Raw genomic sequence first — 23228 nt, forward strand, 5'->3', positions numbered from 1 at the left:
AAGATTTACAATTCCGCTCGTTAACCCAAAAGAACAAAGTATGCAATATAGTGTATTTGAGAGACCAAATAGGAGTCTCCTTGCCCTCAAAATGTCTCCTATTTCTCTTGTGCCACAAAACCAACCAAAGACAAAGGGGAGTGGTCCTCCAAACAACCTTGGCTCAGCTCTCCACCAAACACCCTTTCCAAGCCTCAATCAAATCCACCGTGGTTCTAGGAAACACCCAAAACATGCCAAAAGCAACCAAAAACATAGACTAAACATCCCTTGCCATCGGGCACTGAATAAGGAGAGGATTCACTGATTCCTCTATCTTCTTGCACATACAACACCAATTAACCACGATTTGTCGTGTCCTTCTAAGATTGTCAAGTGTGAGAATGCTACTGTGGGCTGCACACCAAGCAAAGAAGGGCACCTTCAAAGGAGCTATCGACCTTCAAATCACTTTCCAAGGGAAGGAAAAACCTGGGATCACCGGCAACAAATGATAGAACGTCCTGACCTTAAACAGTCCCCTCGGTGAGCCCACCCACACCATCTCATCCATCCTTGCACCCTCCACCTCCTACTTGTACAGCAGGGCCAAAAACTCAACGACCTCCCCAAGTTCCCAATCATGTCAATATTATGTCAAGGAGTGATTTCATCACTCCTATAATGATATTCTCTGACATAACAACTTCCAACAATAACAAATTGGATATGGATTCTGTTAAATTTGAATGTGCAAATATAAAATGTAAATCAACAAAGATTTACATGGTTCGGCACTAAGGCCTACATCCATGGACAAAAACCCATTAACGGCTACATTTTTATTATTCAGATGTATATGTTGCTCAAGTACAAAGAGCCTATATATAGGCATGGTAAAGGTAAGAAAATATGGAAGGTGTACAATAGTCAAAGGAGACATCATGATTAGTGGAGGATTTTGCTCCAATGTTATATAGAAATATTTATAGTTGGAAAGAAATTGATCGGATCACCGTTATTGGTGGAGGATTTTGCTCCACAATTATATAGAAATATTTATATATTTCAACACTCCCCATCAAGTTGGGAGCATGAATATCATGAATGCCCAACTTGCCAAAGAAACGCCTCGAAAGATGATGAGAAGCTATCCAGAACAAAGCCAAGAAATTGACCAGATCTTGCTGTGGAAAATGACCAGATCTTGCCGGGGAAAATGACTGGAACTTTGCGTGAGAAAATGGCCGGAACTAAGCCAGGAAATGGCCAGAACAATGCCGGGAAAAGCCAGGAAAATGGTCAGAACTAAGCCAGGAAAATGGTAGGAACAAAGCCGGGAAATGACGGGAATAAAGCCGGGAAATGGGCCGGAACTACATTGGGGAACGCTGAGGTGCTGGACCATCCGAAAAACGGATCGGAACTATGCCAGGAAAACCAACCGGAACTGGCTAGGAACTGGCCGGAACTACGCAGAGAAAGGAATGTGAAGGCAGAGAGAATATGCTTCATGATAATAATATCAGTACTCCTCCTCAAATTCTAGATGGGATTACAAGAACATCTAGGCTCTTATACCATGTTGTAAATTATGAAATAGAAGTGAAGAGAGAAATGAAACAAGAAGAACACATAAATTATGTGGTTTAGCCACTAGGGTCTACGTTCATAGCACGAAGAGCCCAAAGGGCTACATCACTTTTATAATGCTCTCTCAAATTATGCATAATACAATGGTGGAGGCTCCTTTATGTAGGATAAGAAATTATGAGAATGGAAAGAATTAAAAAATAGGAAACAAGGAGGATTTTTCTCCTAATTCCTCTAGTAACACCAAATCTTCAATAATAGGAAACATCAATTACTGAAAGATTTTCCTCCACTGATTCCTCCATTAAATCTTCAATACTCCCACTCAAGTTGGAGTATGAATGCCCAACTTGTCATTAAGATGACGAGCAACAACAAGTGTGAATGATGAAGAGAGAAGAGAGAAGACGAAGAACAATGCTACCGAACACACCAACAGCCCAAACAAGTCAACAACAAACTGTTGGAGACACGACAAAGGCGAGGACAATGCTACTGAACACACCGGCAGCCCAAACAAGTTGATAAAAATTGCCGGAGATATGGCCAAGACGAAGACAATGTTACCGAACACACTGGTAACCCAAGCAAGTTAATAAAAAACTGTTGGAGACACGGCAAAAGCGAAGAACATTACTGCCGAACAAATCGGCAGCCCAAATAAGTTGAATATGCAAATATAAAATGTATATCAAGAGTAAGCGGAAGATGGAAAATATAGAGATTTACATGGTTCGGCACTAAGGCCTACATCCATGGACAAAGACCTACTAAGGGCTACATTTCTATTATTCAGATGTATATGTTGTTTGAGTACAAAGAGCCTATAAATAGGCATGGTAAAGGTAAAAGATATGGGAGATGTACAACAGTCAAAGGAGGCACCGTGATTGGTGGTGGATTTTGCTCCACTGTTATATAGAAATATTTATAGTTGGAAGGAAATTGATCGGATCACCGTGATTGGTGGAGGATTTTGCTCCACAATTATATAGAAATATTTATATATTTCAACAGATTCATTCAAGAATGATCCGGTCCTAATCTGATAAGATTATTTCTTGATCTGATCTAATCCTTATAATCCAATGGATCATTTATTCGTGACTTCCGTTTATAGGTCTCTCTTGTATGCATTGATATGATAAATTCTGAACATAGATAGATAAAACTTCACATCAGGATTAGGGTTTTGGTGGATTTCTACTCATATTGGTAATAATGATGAGAAGAAGCAATCGTTAAGTTTATCACTTATTTATTTTTTAACTTCCAAGTCTTTTATATGCTAGACATTCTTTAATTGGTAGATTAGAATAGGCAAATGATGATGATGATGTAGAAAAGATCTATCAAATCTAAACAACTAGGGAGAAAATGCCACTTGAACTCGATTTATGGCAACAACTTTGTTTGAAAGTAAGCAATGTTTAGACACTGCATCTTTTATATAATATATATCTATTTGTTACTAACAACTCGGTTGAATCCTTTTGGACCCCAAATCGAGAACCAAACTGTAATGAACGGTTTGTTATGTTTTAGAACCGGAATCGAGCTGTTCCATCACAGAACCAGACTATTTGTCTGGTCTAGTTTACCAGTTCTAATGGTTTTTCACACACCCTTAATACTTTAATGAAAAATAGAAAGATCTAAAATTTATTTTTTATAATTATGCAGAATGGAGTGTTAGAATTTTTGTCCATCTTAAAGCATGTGATTTTTTTTGGTGGGGTTTTATCGAAGTGACTTGAAAACTACCAAGTAATGATGCTACTTAAGAAAGCGGTTCATTAAGAACTATGGAAGCATGTTGAAGATTTGAAATCTCCAAGCTAGACCTTAATTGAGCTAGGTTCATTTACTTAATGAATGAACGAACGAACATGAGCCGAGCCTTATATGAATTGAGCCCAAGTCATCCTTGAACAAATTGGTTCATTTGCATCTGTAATGCCAATTAAGGTTTACTTTACAAGGTTATGTTAGTGGACCTTATGAAGCCCTTAGCTAGAATATATCTATTATTTGCAAAAGGAGTAATGGGCTACCTACCCCTTTCTATTCATTGTTTCAAAGCTTTTGCTTTGTGGTTGAGTCTAGAAGAAATACAATATAGAAGAAAGAGAAGAGAAATGTGTAAAAGGCTTGAATGAGATCAATCACTCATTCACAGCTCTAGTATTTATGGTAAAAAGAGCACATGTTTATTTTACAAGAAAGGAAATTAAATCAAATCACAACATATTCTATGGCTAGACATATACGTAAATAAAGTCAAACTCCATTATTCGTGGCTATTAAATCTCTACTAATATGGTAAGTCATTCCATAAATCGTGGTTATCATATATGCTAACACTCCCCCTCAAGTTGGTGCGTGGATATCTGAAACGCCCAACTTGAACAATGCATCCTCAAACACAATCACACAATCTTGCGGACTCCCTTTGTAAGAATGTCTGCAAGGTGAGGAGTGCAAGATTTGAGTAGCAATGATTTTCTCTCAAATGAAGTGCCAATCAACAAATCAAAGTGTCTCCTCAGACTATAAACATTCAACAATGTCTCCTCAGACCATAAACAACCAACCATGTCTTCTCATACCATTTCCCTTCATACACATGTTTAACATATGTAGATAGAACAATCAACAATGTCTCCTCAGACCATTCCCCTTCATACATATGTTCAAACAATGTAGATGAAAGAATCAACAATGTCTCTTCAGACAATACAAAAGCAACCATGTCTCCTCAAACCATTTTCGAAATGGGTGGTGCCGAACTTGCAATGCCCTCATTAAGGTCAGACCACCCTGCCTACTCAACACCTCCTGGATGGGCGATATCTCCTTAGACCATTCTCGAATGAATGGTGCCGAACTTGCAATGGCCTCATTGCAGTTAGACTACCCTGGCTCTGATACCAAGAAGAAATACAAGATAGAAGAAATGCAATATAGAAATGTGTAAGGAGACATCAAAATCTCTACTAATATGGTAAGTCATTCCATAAATTGTGGCTAACATATCTGCTAGCAAGTCTCTTTGATTTGTGCTTTATCTTTAATTTGATATGTGCTTTGTGTTTTAATCCTTTTGGCTGGGGGCTTCTTGGCTATGATTGGGTGTTTTAGAGCAAGAGATTGCTGGAAAATTTGAGGGCAATTATTCTCAACAAGAGTAGATGCGGGCCACCTACTTGATGTCCCTTTGGGCTTCAAATTGAGCCGACCCTTGTACGAATTGAGCCCAAGTCATCCCTGATCAAATTGGTTCACTGCATATGTAATGTCAATTAAGGTTTACTTTACAAGTTCTTGTTAGTGTACCTTATGAAGCCCTTAGCTAGAATATATCTATTATTTGCAAAAGGAGTAATGGGCTACCAACCCATTTCTATTCATTGTTTCAAAGCTTTTGCTTTGTGGTTTAGTCTCTTTGATTTGTGCTTTATCTTTAATTTGATTTGTGCTTTGTGTTTAGATCCTTTCAGCTGGGGGCTTTTTGGCTATGATTATTTCTTTTTCCCTAGTTGGGACTCACACACACTGCCTCCACTGAGGTTCGAACCCCTAACTTCCTTTGGGAAGTAGGAGCCTTGTACCGCTAGGCCACAGGCCTGTTGGTCTCTTTGGCTATGATTGGATGTTTTAGAGCAAGAGATTGCTGGAAATTTTGAGGGCAATTGTTCTCAAGAAGAGTAGATGCGGGCCACTTACTTGAAGTTAAATTACAAGGGATTGGAAAAATATTGCTCCTGCAGGAAGCCAGCAATGAGAGTACTATATGTTGGAAACCTCTGCGACTAGGGCGATCAAGTCCAAATTCAGTGGTTGCTCTTGAGGAAATCTGGTCAATTGGGGATTTGAGGGATTTTTAGATATTATACTACAGAATGATACTCTTTCCTCTCAAATTGACTGGAATCGTTTATGCCATGAATTTGATACACGAGACTGGTGGGTGGGATACAAGAGATTGATTAAAGTCAGGACACCTCTCTCCCTGTTTGCATTTGCATCTGCATGCAGAAATTTATTTATTTATTCCTTCTAGTTGGCATACTTATGCCGGGAAGAAACCCAGTAAGATTGCATTCTTTATCCAGACAATGTTTTTCAGTAAGATTCAGATTATAGATCACCCAATAAACAAGGGTTGAATCTCATTTATCCAATGCATTGTGTGTAGATTTGTGAACATGATCTCACTTTACTATTTGCGGATGATATATTGTAACATTTGGATCTCATTTTTAAAGCTTTTTGTTGTAAACTGGATGTTCCCAAGAAACTGGCGAGGCTTTATCAAATGTAATTCTGCAGTAACCTTTTTTCCAGCAGAGGTTCGCATAGCTTATGGAAGAAGAAGTTCACTAGAATATTTTGGAATTATCCTTCACAATGAGGAGGACATTTGATGGTTAAATCGACTCTGTTAGCTTATTACCAAGAGTATTCACTTTGCTTGGTTTGAAATTCTGGAAGTGTATGATGTAAAACTGTGTTCAGAGCTATATTTCATGAACATGGACATGGTAGCAGACCTCATGTTTTACACTTTTCCCGAAATGGAATCTAAACCTTCAAATTATCTTGCTCGTTCTAGCTCAAAATTGCTTCAATTTTTTCAGTTATGAAGGATTTCAAACATGTCCTCTTTTGTTGAATCCAAGAGAATGGGTTGATGCTTCATTTTATGTTATTCATAAAGTTAACCATTGGTCTTTGGAAAGTTCATTCATTTTGGGTGCTTCAAATTAACTCTGTTGCTCTTTTGGGAGACTTGAGACAAAGTAGAACGGGTGTTTTTTCATGGATGTGGGGAATAATTTCTATTATAGCATTTAAACTGGTCAGTTGAATTGAGGCTATTAAAGCAAAGATCTTGAGTGTGCTAGATGATATTAAACGGCAGTCTTTTTAAGAGTGACCCATCGTTTGGTGGAATGGGATGACTTTTGGTTGGGTAAACTTGAAGAGGTTCTTGGAACTGTGATCATTAAGTTAGGGAATGTTCTTTTTCCCTTGCCTCCACGAATTGCATGATGGCAGGGTGGAGTTCTTGGATATGATGTGGTCTAGATCGCTTGAGTTGTGAGGGATAATCTGTCTCAGTTGATTTTTTGTTTTTATTTTATAGTGGTTATTGTTCTGTTCCTTTTTCCTCTTTTTGTTGTATGACACCTTGTCCAGCTTTGCACATTACCGATTATTTCTATTATGTTATTTGTCCAATGGATGTCCAACTATTTGTTGGCATGTCAGCCTAGTGAGAAAATCTACATTAAATTGTGGCCTTTTTTTGGAGTGTGCGAGTATAGGCATGTGTTGGATTTTATATGGTGTTTCAACATATACTCTGCTTCTTTGTGGAAGTGTACGTGCTTCTTTAATAAAAAGTTTCGACATTCTATTAGATAATATATGGGTGATTCAGTACCTTGTTGGACAATTTCTCTCCCTTTTTTTCCCCATTTATCGAAATAAATTTATTTCTACCAATAAAATTGTGTGCAGAAGTTCTTTTGTAATCTTTGTAATGTTACATAGGGAGATAGAATGTTTCCAAAATTTGCATATTTCAATTACTTATCGACATTATAATGATTGTGTCAATTTTGGTCTTGCTTTAATGTTTCTAATATTCTTACAGGGACACCACATCCCAGGATGTACCTTCACTTCCTGTTGTAAGCCGGGATGAATTGCATTCTACACATTACGGCAAAGAGACCACCAATAAACAAGTCACTTTTAGTGACCCTGTCAGCAGAAGTGAGGTCGATGATTTCTATGTAGAGGGACAACAAAGTGAGATAGAGCCTTCTAATTGGGGTTCAAGAAATTCTCCCTATACAACTGCAATGAATGATCCCAGCTCATCATATCCTCATTATTTACCACCGGTTCTTGAAGAACCTTCCTCCTCTATCTCTGAGGGTGAGACTTTCTTGCGCTTTTGTCTTTTGTGTTGATTAAGCGTTGCTGTTGCACTAAATTCACTGCAATGTCCAGCTGGAGATGATGATCCACTACCAGCAATAGATGGCCTCCAAATTTCCGGTGACGCTTTTCCAGGACGGAAACTACAAGCAAGCGGATACTCTATTAATGGAACAACAAGCTGCAACTTTGAGGTGTTTCTTTGGATCTAGCTTCAGTTTTTTCTATTATCTCATTTATCATTACGTTTTGTTGTCAAACTTTGCCAAGTAAAACCATGAAATGCCTAATTTGGGGAGGTTTTCTGTTGGATTTTCATGCAACTCATTTTAAAATTTGCTATCTTTTGCCCTCACAGTGGGTTCGCCACTTGGAAGATGGGTCTGTCAACTACATAGATGGTATTATGCTTCTTTTGATTTTTTTTTTTTTGTTTAATGTTTTCCTCTTTTTGTGTTTTTTTTTTTCCGAAATTTGTCTAGCTCTTGAGAAGTTTATTATGGCAGGGGCAAAGCAACCAAACTATCTTGTTACTGCTGATGATGTTAATACACTCCTTGCTATTGAAGTCCAGCCTCTGGATAACAGGAAGCGCAAGGTACATTCTTGCAGCCGGGGAAAAAAAAAATTTCTTGCAGTTATTTATTTATTTATTATTTTTATTATTATTTTTTCTGTTAAGGTTTCTTTAAAAGGCGCTCAAGAGGGGAGCGCTCCCTATAGAACACACAAAAACCCAACCACAGCCAACTATAATCTCAAGCTATCAGCAAAATCCACTAAGTCCCCCACAGATTTACAATTTCGCCCATTTACCCAAAAGAATAAAGAACTAATAATGATGTACATGAGAGACCAAATAGAAGTCTCCTCTCCATCACAAGATATCCTATTCCTCTCGCACCACAAGCCCCACAATAAACAAATAGGAGTGGCCCTCCAAGCATCCCTGGCTTGCCTATTCACTATACACCCTCTCCAAGCCTCGATTATGTCGACTGTGGAACCGAGCGACACCCAATACATTCCGAACATAGCAAAAAACATAGACCAAACGCCCCTTGCCACTGAACAGTGAAGAAGAATGTGGTTTACCGTCTCCTTAGCATTCTTACACATGCAGCACCAGTTTACCACAATCTGTCGTCTCCTTCTAAGATTGTCTAAAGTAAGAATCCTCCCGAGGGCTGCAAGCCAAGTAAAAAAAGCCATTTTCAAACCAGTTTATGTAACCCCCTATCTTTAGATGCTATACAAAAGAAATATAAAGGAAGAAAAAGGAGAGAATTATGTAAATGCTTGAATGAGATTAATCACTCATTCACAGCTCTAGTATTTATAGATAAAAAGAGCACATTGTCACGCCCCGCCTATGGAGGTTGTGTCATGCAAGCGACACGCAGACGCTGAGGAGGACGTTGCATGGCAACTGCATGGCGAGTGGAGTTTCTAGAGTCTTCCGGAGTTGTCTAGAGTTGTGTGGAAGATTCTAGATATGTGTAGTATATTGTAGAGTTCTCCAGAATTGTGTGGAGTAGTATGGAGAGTTGTAGAATGTTGTAGATACTAGTAGATAAGTATGGAAGTGTGAAGAAAGTGGGAGAAGATTCTAGAGAATCGATCTCCACCGTTGGTTAGAATGCATCCTAGCCATCCATTAGGGATGGGGATGCCTATAAATAGGAGTAGGACTTCATTTTGTAGCCAACAAATCCTGGAGTGAGCCTTAAGAGCCTTGTAGAGAGTCTGAGTGCTAGCCTTGTACAAAGCATTCTTTGAAGTAATAGAAGTGTTCTTTCCTTGCCAACTTAAGTGCCTTAGTGTGTGTGAGTGTGCAAGCCAAGTGAGGAGAGGACGAGGGCCACTACAACACTAGTAAGTGCACGAGGGGAGTGTGTTGGCTAAGCTGTGCACGGGAGTTAGGCTGACCAAGTACTTGCAAGAGTAGAAGCAACGTCTTAGTGCCGCACGGGAGTAGCTAGAGTGGTGCTGAAACTCTAAACCCGTGACAACATGCTCATATTACAAGAAAGGAAATTAAATCAAATCTAAATCAAATCACATCATATTATATGGCATATTCTATGCCATGATTCGTGGTTATCAAATCTCTGCTAATATGGTAAGTCATTTCATAAATTGTGACTATCATATCTGCTAACACTCCCCCTCAAGTTGGTGTGTGGATATCTGAGACAACCGATTTGGACAATGCATCTTCAAACACGGTCTTGCTAGCACCTTTCTTCAGAATCTACAAGTTACAAAGTGCAAATTTTACTAGCGATGATTTCCTCTCAAATGAAGTGTCAATCAATAAATCAAAAATGTCTCCTCAGACCATAAACAATCAACAATGTCTCCTCAAACCATAAACAACCAATCATGTCTCCTCAGACCGTAAACAACTAACAATGTCTCCTCAGACCATTTCCCTTCATACACATGTTTAAAACATGCAGATGGAAGAATCAACAATATCTCCTCAGACCATTCCCCTTCATGCGTATGTTTAAACAATGTAGATGAAAGAATCAACAATGTCTCCTCATACCATAAAAAAGAAACAACTATGTATCCTCAGACCATTTTTGAATAGGTGGTGCCAAACTCGCAACGCCCTCATTGAGGTCGAACCACCCTGCCTACGCGACACCTCCCAGATGGGTGATGTCACCCTTAGACCATTCTTGAGAGGGTGGTGCCGAACTCGCAATGGCCTCATTGCAGTCGGACCACCCTAGCTCTGATATTAAGTAGAAATATAAAAAGAACAAAAAGGAGAGAATTGTGTAAAGGCTTGAATGAGATTAATCACTCATTCACATCTCTAGTATTTAAAGATAAAAAGAGTACATGCTCATATTACAAGAAAGGAAATTAAATCAAATCTAAATCAAATCACATCATATTCTATGGCATATTCTATACCATGATTTGTGGCTATCAAATCTCTACTAATATGGTAAGTCATTCCATAAATCGTGACTATCATATCTACTAACATATACCAACACTTTGACCATTGTATTGGCAGGAAACACCTGAGAATAGTATGTGGTAGGTTCCTAGGAGACCTCATTTTGAAAATTTAGGCATCTAGAACTCCTTAGGCTACTTAATGACACTTGTTAGCGTGTGAACCAGGCAAAGTGATTGAAAGGTTGTGGTTTTTTTCGGTCTGGAGTTCGGATTAATGGTTTTACACGTTGGGCCTGAATTTTTTTATTATATGCTTCTAGCTGTTTATTGGTGCTGCTGGTCTCAAAAAGTTACTAAAATATTACATTTCGAGATATATATATATATATATATGTATTTGTCAAAAACCATTTCTGCACATTTTTATGCTAATGGTATACTTATTGCGTACTGGGTTATATCAATAGTCAGAATCCGCCTTCGTGTCAATGATGATTATGCAGCATAGTTGTTTGATATAAAACCAAAGTGTCAGTACTGTTCTCAAATTTATAATCACGTAAAACTAAAATCTCTACTTTTTTTTTTTTTTTTTCCTTTTGCAATTCCAGGGTGAACTAGTTAAGGTCTTCACCAATGAGCATAGAAAGATCACTTGTGGTAAGCTAATGAAATTGATACTTGACTTGTATTTTGTCATGCACACGTGTTTCTACCTGTATTTTGGAAAATAGAAATGATTGCTCATAAACACTGGCTGAAATTGCAAACTTGCTGTCATCAGTAAATGGATTTCTTGCACCTGTTTTAGCTTCTCTTACTAATTAAGAACTGATTTTCTTATTTGTTTGTCTTCCTAAATGATATGCATTTAAATTTTGAGATCGTATGGATTTTCTAGTATGAGGTGCAATCTTACATTAGTGTAGTATTATTATTAGACTATTGCAAGAAAAGAGCCCAACTAAGGAGAAATAAAAGGATCTGCAAGTGGCGGAGGAAAGAAAGCCCTCCAATAGGAGCACTGCTCACAATCAAATATTCATCCCTTAGGTTTTTTGTTTTGGGATAAATCATATTATCTTTTGTACATATATGTATGTGCACATTTTTTTATAAAAGTATCTGTTCATATAAGTTGGATGCTGATGTCTGTGACTATGATTAAAAATGTGGGTTTGAAGGTGCAGATTGTGGTCTCCGATAAGTGCAATTAAAATTGTTTTTTCACGAAGTTTTGTTGTGTACAGATTATGTTGCTTTAGAGACAGATGATACTTTGTGCTAACCTATCATTAGGATCTGGTTTATAATAAGACTAGTTAGTACAGTGTGTAATCTGTAAGAAATATTATCTTGACTCAATGATTTTTGATTATTTAATCGGAATAAATAAATGGTGTTTGCATTTGTTTATTTGTGTTTTGATGGTCAAAGAACAAAATCTATAACAAGCTAGCAATTGAAACGATTCACTAGCACATTGTAGAGAGGAGGAGAGATAAAGAAGAGTGAGGGTGTAACAACCCGAACCCAAGGGTCCGAATTGCTAACCGGGTCCTTACCCGAACCCGAGGTCAACTAAGGACACTACCGTCATTTCCTATGTCAATACATAATATACGTGTCATCCCAAGGCTTATAAAATAATAATAATAATAATAATAATAATAATAATAATAATAATAGTAATAAAAAATGAGATCATAGCTACAAAATATGTCACAATAGTCCGCTACTATCAAAACCTGTGGAGGAGCGTCATCCGCCACTTCCTTTCCGCATCCTGAAAATTGTTAATAATAAAATGGGGTGAGCCAACTGCTTAGTAGGAAGTGTCTAAGACACACCTTTTACGACCACGTGAATCCACATAAAGAATAGAGTGTAAGTGAACGGAATCATGCCTTGGGAAGTAAATAAAAATAGTAATAGTATCAACAAATACATACTCAAGTTACCTGACTACCAAGTGTGCAATACATGCCAATGAAATGCCATGCCATGCAATGTCGCTCCCCATTTTCCGAAACAATATGATTTCACCTTTCAAACCGTTAGTGCAATCCGACCCAAGGCGACTCCAAGGCTTTACGAGAGGAGAATTGGCTAACTATCCACCACCACAAGGCAACTCCAAGGCGTCGTATCTGGCCTAGGTAGCTCAACCACGCTAGGGTATCTCCCTAGTACCCTCTAGACCACACTAATGCCACGGACCACTAGGTGACTCCTAGGCGTCCGGGTTTTCACCCTTTTCAAAAACTTTTTCCCCCAAAACAATTTCTTTTGCTTTTCAAAAACACTTTTCCCCTTTTTTTTTCTTTCCCCATGATTCCAAATGCCAACTCAACAACAAAATCCCATACATATCATCTACATCATACTTGCATAGTTGAAAGAATTTCAAAGCATCAATTTTTCACAATTAAATTTCAATTTCATGGCAATTGAGAATATAGGGCATACGACAATTTAATACTAAGCATGCTCGTTCACAAATTTCGAATAAAAACACATATAGCGACACAGTTATTCCATGGAGTGCATTTATCACATCTTATGCATTTAACCATAATTGCCAAGAACAAAATTCACAAAATTGAGCATGCAAATAACGAAATTCATAAGGGATAATTCATGAAAATCAAAGAAACATGCATTAGAACACCCCTACCTCAAGAAACAAGAAAAGCCCCAATTCAGCCCCTAAATTCGAAATTCAAAGGGTGGCCAATTCAAGATCTGCTCTGATCAAAACATAGTCCTCAACGAGCTTGTCAACTTTGCCTTTTATGGCAAGATCGAAGTCTCAATGGTTTGTGGTAAATCTAAGCTTAAAGGTTGAAGAAAAAGAAAAAGAAAAAAGAAAATGGAAACTGGGAGAGAATGCAGCAGAGGGAGAGAGATATTGAGAGTCAGTTAATGACCCAAAGGCCATATGCAGTGATATAATGTAATGGTGGTTCCCCCCTCAACAAATATCAACCTTAAACATTAATATATATATATATATATATATATATATACTAACCATATTACAATTACACTTTTAAACATTTAACCAAGTAATTATGCATAAAAATATAATGTATGAAATGCAACAAAACTGAAAAATAATCCCTGTACACCACCACTCCGGTTGCGGGTCCCACCTGGGACCTCTTGCCCGAAAAATGGAAAAATGTCGAAATGGCAACTAATGTATTTCTAAGAGTCCTGAATTCGAGGAAATGTCCCAACCAACTCTCGCAACACACCCGGCACACCCCACGGTGTCCGGCACACAAAACGAGACAAGATGAAAATAATTCCAAAAATTGGGAAAATTCCCAGAAAATGGAAAAGAAGGAAAATCAGAAACATTACAGGGGTGGCTTCAATCTATTTCGCATGAGATGAGGGTTTAAAAAGTTGAAAAGGAGAGAAGAAAGAAAAGCAAATGGGGAGGCTTCCAGCCTGTTCCAGTCTCTCTTAGGCTGCTAAAGTGATGGAAGCCTCTCAGTTAACATATTGTATTGATCTGTTGTAAGAAAACATCTCTTTCGTTTTGTTAGGTCAATAGGACTACATTGCAATTTTTTTTTTTTTATCAAAACAAGAACCTTTAAGTTTTTATTTTGGCTTTAGTTAGATTTTTGAAAGTTAATGTAATGTTAGTTACCACCTGTCCAAGGACGGAATCGGATGTAAAATTACAACCAAGGGCAGACTGGTAATCTTCAAAGCTAAGGGTACAAAGGTAATTTGACAGAATATATGCACTCGCCAAATTGGGGTTCATCTATTTGTCAATTGCGGTTTTATTATTCTGAGTTTTGGTTTGGAAAAATCATCTTTGATATGCATCACTAGTTTTTGGAAACTACTGCATCTATTTTTTTTTAAAAAAAAATTAATTTTAATTTTAATTTTGTATGCATAGAGTGTACAGGGAAATTTGATTTATTGAGAGATCAATCCAAGGGTGCCAGCACATGATCGGTTGACATGTGATCTCGATTGATTGACCTATGATTTTCTTTTCTATTTAGAGCTCTACAATCCCAACCATTCTACCTCTCTATTTTGTATATAAATACTCCACTACTTAGAAGACCTACACGCACGGCAACAATACTTAGAAGACCTATACACACTGAAAATACAATAGAGAGCATTATATTTTTCATTCATCAATCATTCCGCATATAGATTGGTGAGTTATATATGTGTTGTGAACATACTGCACCTGAGTTTAATTGAAATTCAACACCAAATAGTCAACCTTCAGTGATTGTGTGGATGACTGGTCTGGAGATCGAAGTGCTATTGAAGAAGTAGATTGTATGAGGAGCAGAATCTGTTGATGGAGCAGACTGGGTGCCTGAAGACTTGGGCTATGTTTTTTAGGAGGGAAGGAAGGAGGAGGGAGGGAAGAGAGGAGAACGAACTGTGTTTCTAACGCAGACTTATGTAAGATCTTTTTGCTCCTTCCAACCGCTGATCCATCAACAGGCCTACTCCTCACATGGTTTACCTCTCCATGGATGTTCAATCCCTCAACTTCACGCTTTCCTCGATTGATTTGTTGTTGTTTGAATTCTCTGATGTACTCTTTGCTTCGAATTCCTTGGTCACATATAATGAATAATCTGTGGAAAATCCTAGATTGAGAAACAAGGCTTTCTTTCTCTCTAAAAATTTGAATTCTCTCAACTGTGTTAGATACTTGTATAAATGCCCTAGATTGACTAGATCCCCATAAATATAGTGAATAGAGGAGTCCCATGAGGTATAGAACGTAGAATCCTTTTAGAATATAGTTTTAGAGATTTTCCTGAAACACACATTGTCGATGATTCGATTGAGTCATTTTGGACTGCAATCTGATTTTTTTTAGAACATGTTGATCGATTGAGCCCTTCTATTTCTGTAAAAATTCCTAATTTCAAGCTCATTTGAAATCATTGAGAAAACTCAAGATTTAAACCCTAATTTTGAAAAAACAAGTTGAAAACATAATTATGAGCCAATTAAAGAGCACTACTAGGTCAAATATGGTCGATAAAGTCTCATTTGCTTTTAACATAGATATACAATTGAGTCTTGAGAGATTTGTAATGTGTTCTTTGCTGATCTTCGTGTCCATCATCTTCTCATGGTTGTACACAAACTATTCATAACATTGACACATTAGAACAGACAAATCCTTTTCCCAACTAATACAAAAACCTATAAAAAAAAAGCTCGTCAATAACAAAAGAGCTTAAATATATTGATGAAGTGATAGATGAAGAGAAAAAAAGATCTAAATTATTCATGGAAAAAAAAGAAGAGAAAAAGATCTAACTTAGCTTATACCCTAATGGCACAATGAAGCAATCAGAAAATAATAATAATAATAAATATAAATAAATAAATAAAACTCTTCTTACAATAGTAAGGAAGACTACAAATTCTCCAGTCACTGTTGGAGCCTAGATTTCTAAGGGAAATTTGGGAAAAGCCTTTTGAGAAGTTTACAAACCGATAATAACTCAAATTGTTAATGGTTATGACTTGGTTACAACAAATAAGAGGGCTCCCTTTTATAATACAACTTTTAATGACACATGATGTCATGCCCCAAATTTATAAGGCACGAAAAAATTACGGTTCCAAAGAAGATAAGACAGCTCATTCTAATTGGTAGAAAAACTAAGCAGCGGTTAATAAAAAAATTCGTAGAAAATTCATTTTAGATCGAAACGGAGCAAACAAAAATGATTTGGAAAGTAGACACCGAGGGTAACATAGACGGGTCACTCCCAGCAGCTTAATCTTAGCCAATGAAAACAGTTTTTCAAGGTATGACAACGCATAAAATGTAAGCTAGACATAGACCCTTCAGTAAATTTTGTTCATTTGAAAAAAATAGCGAACTGAGAGAAATTCCATAGATTTGATTTTTTTTTTTTATAAAGTAGACTTGAAGAACTTAAAATCTGGAAATTTTGATAATGCTACGAAGTCGAAAAGTTAGCCTAATAAATAATCCAAACTCTATTTTCCAGCAGTGAATAAAGGACGAACAGCAGGTAGAGTCAGATTTTTAGAAAATTATCTGCTTGTCCAAAAATCACAATATTTTACAGAGTGGTACTACCCTCCTTTGGGTACTTGTGGTAAAAATATCATAGTAATCGGGACACGACATCACCTCTTAAGAATTTTGTCCAAGTAAGACTAAGGAGAAATAATCCGTTGTTGGCTATGGGATAGTTAACTATTTTAGTTCCCTGCTACCAGTTATTGAACACCCAGCCACATCATCAAGATTACTTGTATACAATAATGCTGACCTCAAGGAAAAAATAAAAATAAATAAAAGGTGCATCCCCGATGACAGATTCTTAATGACGTAGAGTATAACTCATGATAACGAGAACCCAAACTTGACATTGATTACATAAATATACCCTAGGCAGCAAAGGAAATTCTACATAACACAATTATCCATTTACATGGAAACGGATAACATTTACACACCAAGGTCTTTATATAGATGAGTAGAAACTTAGTCAATTCACAAAAACTACATTGGTACACACATAAAAGAGGGTACAACTAATACCCTGAAATAGGTTAAACCCATACATTAACCCCATAGCATGCTTTACAACTTAAGCCAACTATATACAACACCAAAATCAAATATACACAATGGAAGAGCATGCTAACATTTTCGAACCAGCACAAAAAGTGACAATTCTACAACCTGCTTCAGGAGTCAAACTATAACTACTATAACGAGAGCCAAAAAAAACTGATCATGCTATCAGCTTAATTTCATCAAGCAACATAGGCTTCGATCCAAAAATATATCCAGTGCAAAAGCAAGTCATGGACCACAATTAGCATCTCCATGTCCACCATCTCGGTTGACAGTACCTGAAAATTGTTAGGAGTGAGACAACGCCCAGTAGAAAAACTCTAATGATGCCTCAATGAGGTTTTGTGCACATGATGAACTTTCAAAAAATATAATTTGACTATAGACTATGTTATATATCAGAATTTTATATTTTCATACAAAGGAACAGACAAAACTCATAGTGAGCTAACAAAATATTCAGGAATTTTGTTGAAAAACATTTTCTTTTCTTTGGAACAATTCATCGAACACCTTCAACTCATCCCAGAGTGTCCCACACTGTCACTCTCACACCAATCGGTATGTAAACAACTCCCAAATACCCAAACAAGGGTCTACCGCTGCGGGTTTTGGGACTTTCACCCTAGGGTAGCTCGTACCCTCTTTTCCCTTCCGAGACTTCACCCCACCTAATCTCAATTCACGCAAGAAAATCTGTTTTCATGATGTTTATTGTACCAACTTAGAAGTTCAAACTTGAAGGAAGTCTACTCAATTTGTTTCTTATGCACAACCCAGTAAACATCTCACTTTTACACAATATGCATAAAGGAATTTTTATAAAACCTTAACTGGAAGTACCCTTCTTTTCAAATAATTAAAGAAAAAAAATCAGTTTTTAACAGAATATAGACAATGCTTATCTCAATATTTCAAAGAGGAAAATCAGAATTTATACATATTAGAAAACATGACATTCAAAAATTCTAAGTATTACGACTAGAGAGCAATATTTAATGAGCTTACAGCCAAAGTAATTTCAAGATAACATATAGGACTATCAAAGAAATTTTAGAGAATGAAAATCTCCCAAATCAGCAAAATTAGAGAATCCCTACCAATTACATAGATGAATAAATAGCGATGAATAAATCCCAGCCTTTCTCGGCCTCCCTTTCTCTTCCTCTCTTCCTTGCTCGATTTCCCCTTTCTATTAGTTTCTTTTAGATAATCTTACATGCAGAGAAATATGTGGAAAGGCCTAAGCTTGGAGTCTTGGTGTCAACCTTAGAACACAAACGTGTCCTTAGGATGCTAGGAATATTGACTGGTGCTTAATTTCCCACTAATATATATATCTTGTGTAAATTGTAAGTTTCTCCCACCAACTAATTTAAATACAGAGGAACAACAATGCTTCCCCACAATTTCCTCTAATAGTGAACCCGCACAACTTAGCTAACTAATTGCATATTGGACCCACCTTTGTACTTAAAACAAGGAAAATAGCACAATACCACTATAGAAAAAAATTCAGCAAAAATAGAAATAAAACAACTTAACTCACATAGAATAGGAAAGTAAATCTTGATGCATTTTAAATATTAAGGATAAGGCAAAATAAATTCATGTGGCAGCAAGAGAAAAAATAATAATAATTGCAAAGAAAAATAATTTACTTAACAATTTAAAAAACCTCATAAAAATCCAAGATGTCACACATGACTTCTCCTAAAATGCTTTTAGAATTCCCACACAACATTAATAACATTTTTACCACTTCCCTAAGTAAACACTTGGTAGTTCCAAAGGTTGATTAATTAGTACCCAAAAACAAGAATGACTCTTTGACTTTTTTTTCCAACACTTCCCAACACACCATTAATTATTTTTGCTTCACAATACCATATAGTGGCAGTGAGATGAAAATTGGAGAGGCGGTCTCTGATCTTCGAAGGACCAAGTGAAAGATGAAGAGAATTGGTTTTCAACAAAATAACCTAGAACCCTTAGTTGCTGAGATTGAAATTATATATGACCAAGGTTATTTTAGGAATACCAAAAATAACGCAAGGGTATTTCATTACTTTGGGTATGTATTTGAGGTGGTGCCTGTTACTCTTAAACCCAACATGACATCGCTGTATTAGATATTTAGATCTAGTAAAATAGGTTCTTTATATGTTTTTATGCTTTATTTTTCATTACCATGTATTTTGGATTGGGTTTACCGTAGTTTCCCAGTCACCTGAGAAACATGCCACTGTATCACATTTTTCTTTGTAGTTTTTGGGTGTAATTTGCTGCCGCTTCTAATTTCATCTCCGGATTGCAATTCTTTAATTTCCAGAGTACTCAACTAAAATGCAAAGGAGAATTAGTGCAACTGGTATATTCGAGTATCAGTAAGCATTGAAAAAACCTGTCCCAAACTAAGTGTTCCTTTTGGGTACTCGAACTTTGTAAGGGGACATGCATTTAATGCACGTCTCCCTTGGAGTTCCAAAACTTGCCCTCCAAAATTCTGAAGATCAACATTGTTCATTTAGGAATGTTTAACCTTACTTTGTGTTGGAGGGAGAAAGGAGATGTAGACCTTGTTGTATGTAAGCTATATTGCTTCATAAGGAGATTGAGGACGCCATTGGTTTTTTGGAAATCCTGTATTGCCAGGAGATCACGGGTGGAGATTCTGATGGTTGGGTGTGGGCCCCTGCTTCTCAGGGTCGTTTTGATGTTCGATCCTTCTATAGGTGTTTTACGGAGGTGCCAGGGGCTCCTTTCCCGTGGAAGGCTGTTTGGCGCTCCAAGTCCCCCCTCAAGGTGGCCTTCTTTGCTTGGACGTCTATTTTATGGAAGATTTTGAAGCAAGATAATTTGAGGAGAAGGAATCAGGTGGTGGTCAACTGTTGTTGTATGTGCCTTCGTGCCTAGGAGACAGTGGATCACCTCCTTTTGCACTGCACCATGGCTAGGGACTGTTGGGATTTGATGCTTGGTGTGTTTGGGGTTCAATGGAGGTCCAAGTCCGGGATGCTTGGAGGGTTACGCCTTTGTCTATCTGGTGATGTATTTGGCTTGAGAGGAACAAGAGATGATCTTTCGAAGGAAAGGAGAATCCTATTTCTATGCTTAAGTTCTCTATTATCTCCACTCTTTTTTGTTGGGTTGCGGGGAGCAATAATATATCTTTAGAGGAGATTGTTGATTTTTTGGACTTTTTGAAAGTTTAGAGGCCCTTTTTGGCCTTGTGTAGTTCTTTTGGGCTTCGCTCCCCTTTTGAGTGCTTCTATACAATTGTCTTACTTATCAAAAATAAATAAAAAATAAAAATACCAACGGGCAGTGGCTTAGAGGTATCAGTCTCTTACTTCTCAAAGGGAGGTTAGGGGTTCAAGTCTCGAAAGAGACAAGTGTATGTGAGTACCAACTAGGAAAAAAAAAATTACGATTCCACAAATTGTAAGCTATATTGTTTCATAACCATGTTATTTGCTTTTGGGATGATTTAGTTTTTTTACCTTGATAGATGATCCTTTTTTTTTTTTCGTTTTTCTTTTTCTTGTTAGGAGACGCAGCATTGCTGTCCCCTTGATATTAATTTGTAATTGAGAACCTCGATTTTTCCTATCTTATTTAGTTGTGCACATCCTATTTGGACCTAACATATTGCAAGTGCATTAATGTTGCGATATGCTTCTCTCTTTTCCCTTGTTGCCGCAGATCCTGAAATGCAAAGCCACATTGAAAAGACACTTTATGATGGTCAGGCTTCATATTTGGTGTCATTGCCGGTATGATTAATTCCCTAGTCTCTTTTTATGACTAATTGCCTAGTCTATTTTTCTGCTCTTCCTATTAAGTTATCAAATTCTTAGTGTAAGGCTATACAATATTATTTTTCTTGAAGAGGCTTAAGTTAATGATTCAACTTTTACATTTATTTAATTGTACAGACTGGCTATCTTGATATATGGGAGCCAGCTACCTTGGCCATCAAGAGGGGTGGTTACAGTATCAAGTGCAGTGGATCTAGTGGTGTTGTAGTCAGTGAGAAGTTTTCACCGACCACTAGTGTATGATTCTTGTTCGCTTAGTCTTTTATATAGCATTAAAAATCTCACTTACCCCTGTAGGGTTATAATTTTTTATTTTGAGAAAACATGCAATATTAAAGTCTTATGTACTTCTAATTCTAAAATGTAAATTTTGATTTTGTGAAGAAGATGGCTTTTTTTGTTTTTTGTTTATTGCTGCTTCTTTTTTAATTTTTAATTTTTTTTAATATATATATTTTTTTGGGTTAAAAGGAAAGTTAACGTTTTGTAGTTCTTTCACCTTTTATAGCACAACTATGTGTGTACAAATGTGGGCTCTATTGAATGTAGATTCCAATTGTGCATAGTTTAGCTTAATGTGCATGTAGCCTGCTTACTTGAGCCTTTTTAATTTGGATTTGGCAATGCTCATAATTGTTCTGAAGCATATCAAGCACTTATTCCAAATGTGGGCAAACATTTAGTTGAATATTTGGAATGACAGAGAAGAACACTGCCCGTAATGAAGTCAAATATTACATAAATGGGTGCTTTCATATTTGTATATTGTTTATTTGACAACATAATTTCAATTTGTAACAACTGGGCCTTGTCAAGTTATGGGTTTGGTAGAAGTTAGATCTTGATTGAGCACAGCTTGATCTTGTTTTAAATGTAGCTTGCTGTTGAAGGATTTAAATATTAAAGTTACACCCTCTCTAATTGCTTAAGCTTTTGGAGTAGATGGTTGTTAACGTGGTATCAGAGCATGTAAGATCTTGTGTTCTAACCTCACCGTCATCCGTCACCGTTACCCTGATAATTAAAATCGAAACATGTGTTGGACTAAAAGAAAGCCACACGTGAGGGGTGGTTTGAAGGATTTAAATATTAAAGTTGCACCCTCTCTAACAACTTAAGATTTTGGAGTAGATAGTTGTTAACACTTGCATTGTTTCTGCCTGTGATGCCGGATAAACTTTATTAGAGGGTATGTTTCTCTTTGATGAAGGGTAAGAAAAGCAAAGAAATAAATGGGTATGCTTCTCTTTGTGTTCTTTGAGGGGCGCGTTTTTTTTTTTTTTTTTTTTTTTGGTCGTGTTACGAGATTGTTTATTGGGTTCGTTACGTTTGTGGTAACATTCAGTTATGGAAGTGGAGATGTTTGGTTACAACCTCTATCATTGCCCGATGGACCTACATCTTTTGGTGGTTTGGAAGATCTTTCTATTTATTTTGGTGTCATGGGGTATTTACACTTCCTGTGGAGGTGGGACAAATATCTTGGGTACATGAGGTGACGCAGAAACCACATGTTTCAGGGATTGTCTAGGAGTTGAACTTGGGGAACCTGGTTTATTTCCAAAAGCTTCACACCATCTTGCCCATGCCCATGTAGGCAGATTTGGAGTATATGAAAACAGACTTGGGAAAGTTAAAGAACAAATGCATGTGATTGGAATTGTATCAGTTTCAATGGATAATTATATGTGAACTTTAGTGAGCACTTTTCTTTTCTCCATCCAGTCTGATGTACGAAGTACTTGCCATTTCCTTATTTTTATAAATGCTATGTACTACTTTATTGTATACCTTCTCTTTTGGCAGGATACGGTAACTTATATGTGTACCTTATGCTTTTTTTTTAATTAATTACTATTCGGGTGCTACCTTTTATTTTGATGATAACAAATTTGTAATGTAGAATCATATACGTAATGTTATGATTCCACAGTGCTTTTATACACATGTATTAAGGTTGTAAATTCCCAAAGCATTTTCTTATAATCCCCTAGTAGTTTTTTGCCAGCTTTAGTAATCAGAATATAATATATATATATATATATATATTTGGACCTAGCAAATAACTCACCCTATGGGGACTTGAACCCTTAACCTTCCACAGTGCTTTCATACACATGTATTAAGGTTGTAAATTCCCAAAGCATTTTCTTATAATCCCCTAGTAGTTTTTTGCCAGCTTTAGTGATCAGAATATAATATATATATATATATATATATATATATATATATATATATATATATATATATATATATATTTGGACCTAGCAAATAACTCACCCTATGGGGACTTGAACCCTTAACCTTCCACTTTGGGAGGCAAAGGA

The 23228-nt window shown here is 36.8% G+C and overlaps 1 protein-coding gene across 3 annotated transcripts in view; it reads left to right on the forward strand.

Annotated features, from left to right (window-relative positions):
- LOC132311579 (uncharacterized) overlaps positions 1 to 23228 on the forward strand; it is a 60862-nt gene that overhangs the window by 31747 nt on the left and 5887 nt on the right. For all 3 annotated transcript variants that reach the window (XM_059809561.1, XM_059809563.1, XM_059809562.1), the window contains 7 exons: positions 7235 to 7521; positions 7597 to 7718; positions 7883 to 7925; positions 8031 to 8122; positions 11058 to 11106; positions 20786 to 20856; positions 21019 to 21138. In XM_059809561.1, the coding sequence (XP_059665544.1) occupies positions 7235 to 7521; positions 7597 to 7718; positions 7883 to 7925; positions 8031 to 8122; positions 11058 to 11106; positions 20786 to 20856; positions 21019 to 21138 (784 nt within the window). The remainder of the gene's footprint in view (positions 1 to 7234; positions 7522 to 7596; positions 7719 to 7882; positions 7926 to 8030; positions 8123 to 11057; positions 11107 to 20785; positions 20857 to 21018; positions 21139 to 23228) is intronic.

This window comes from Cornus florida, unplaced genomic scaffold, assembly GCF_030987335.1.
Source record: "Cornus florida cultivar Cherokee Brave unplaced genomic scaffold, ASM3098733v1 CherokeeBrave_3.0.0_Hap2_Chr06, whole genome shotgun sequence".
NCBI lineage: Eukaryota > Viridiplantae > Streptophyta > Magnoliopsida > Cornales > Cornaceae > Cornus > Cornus florida.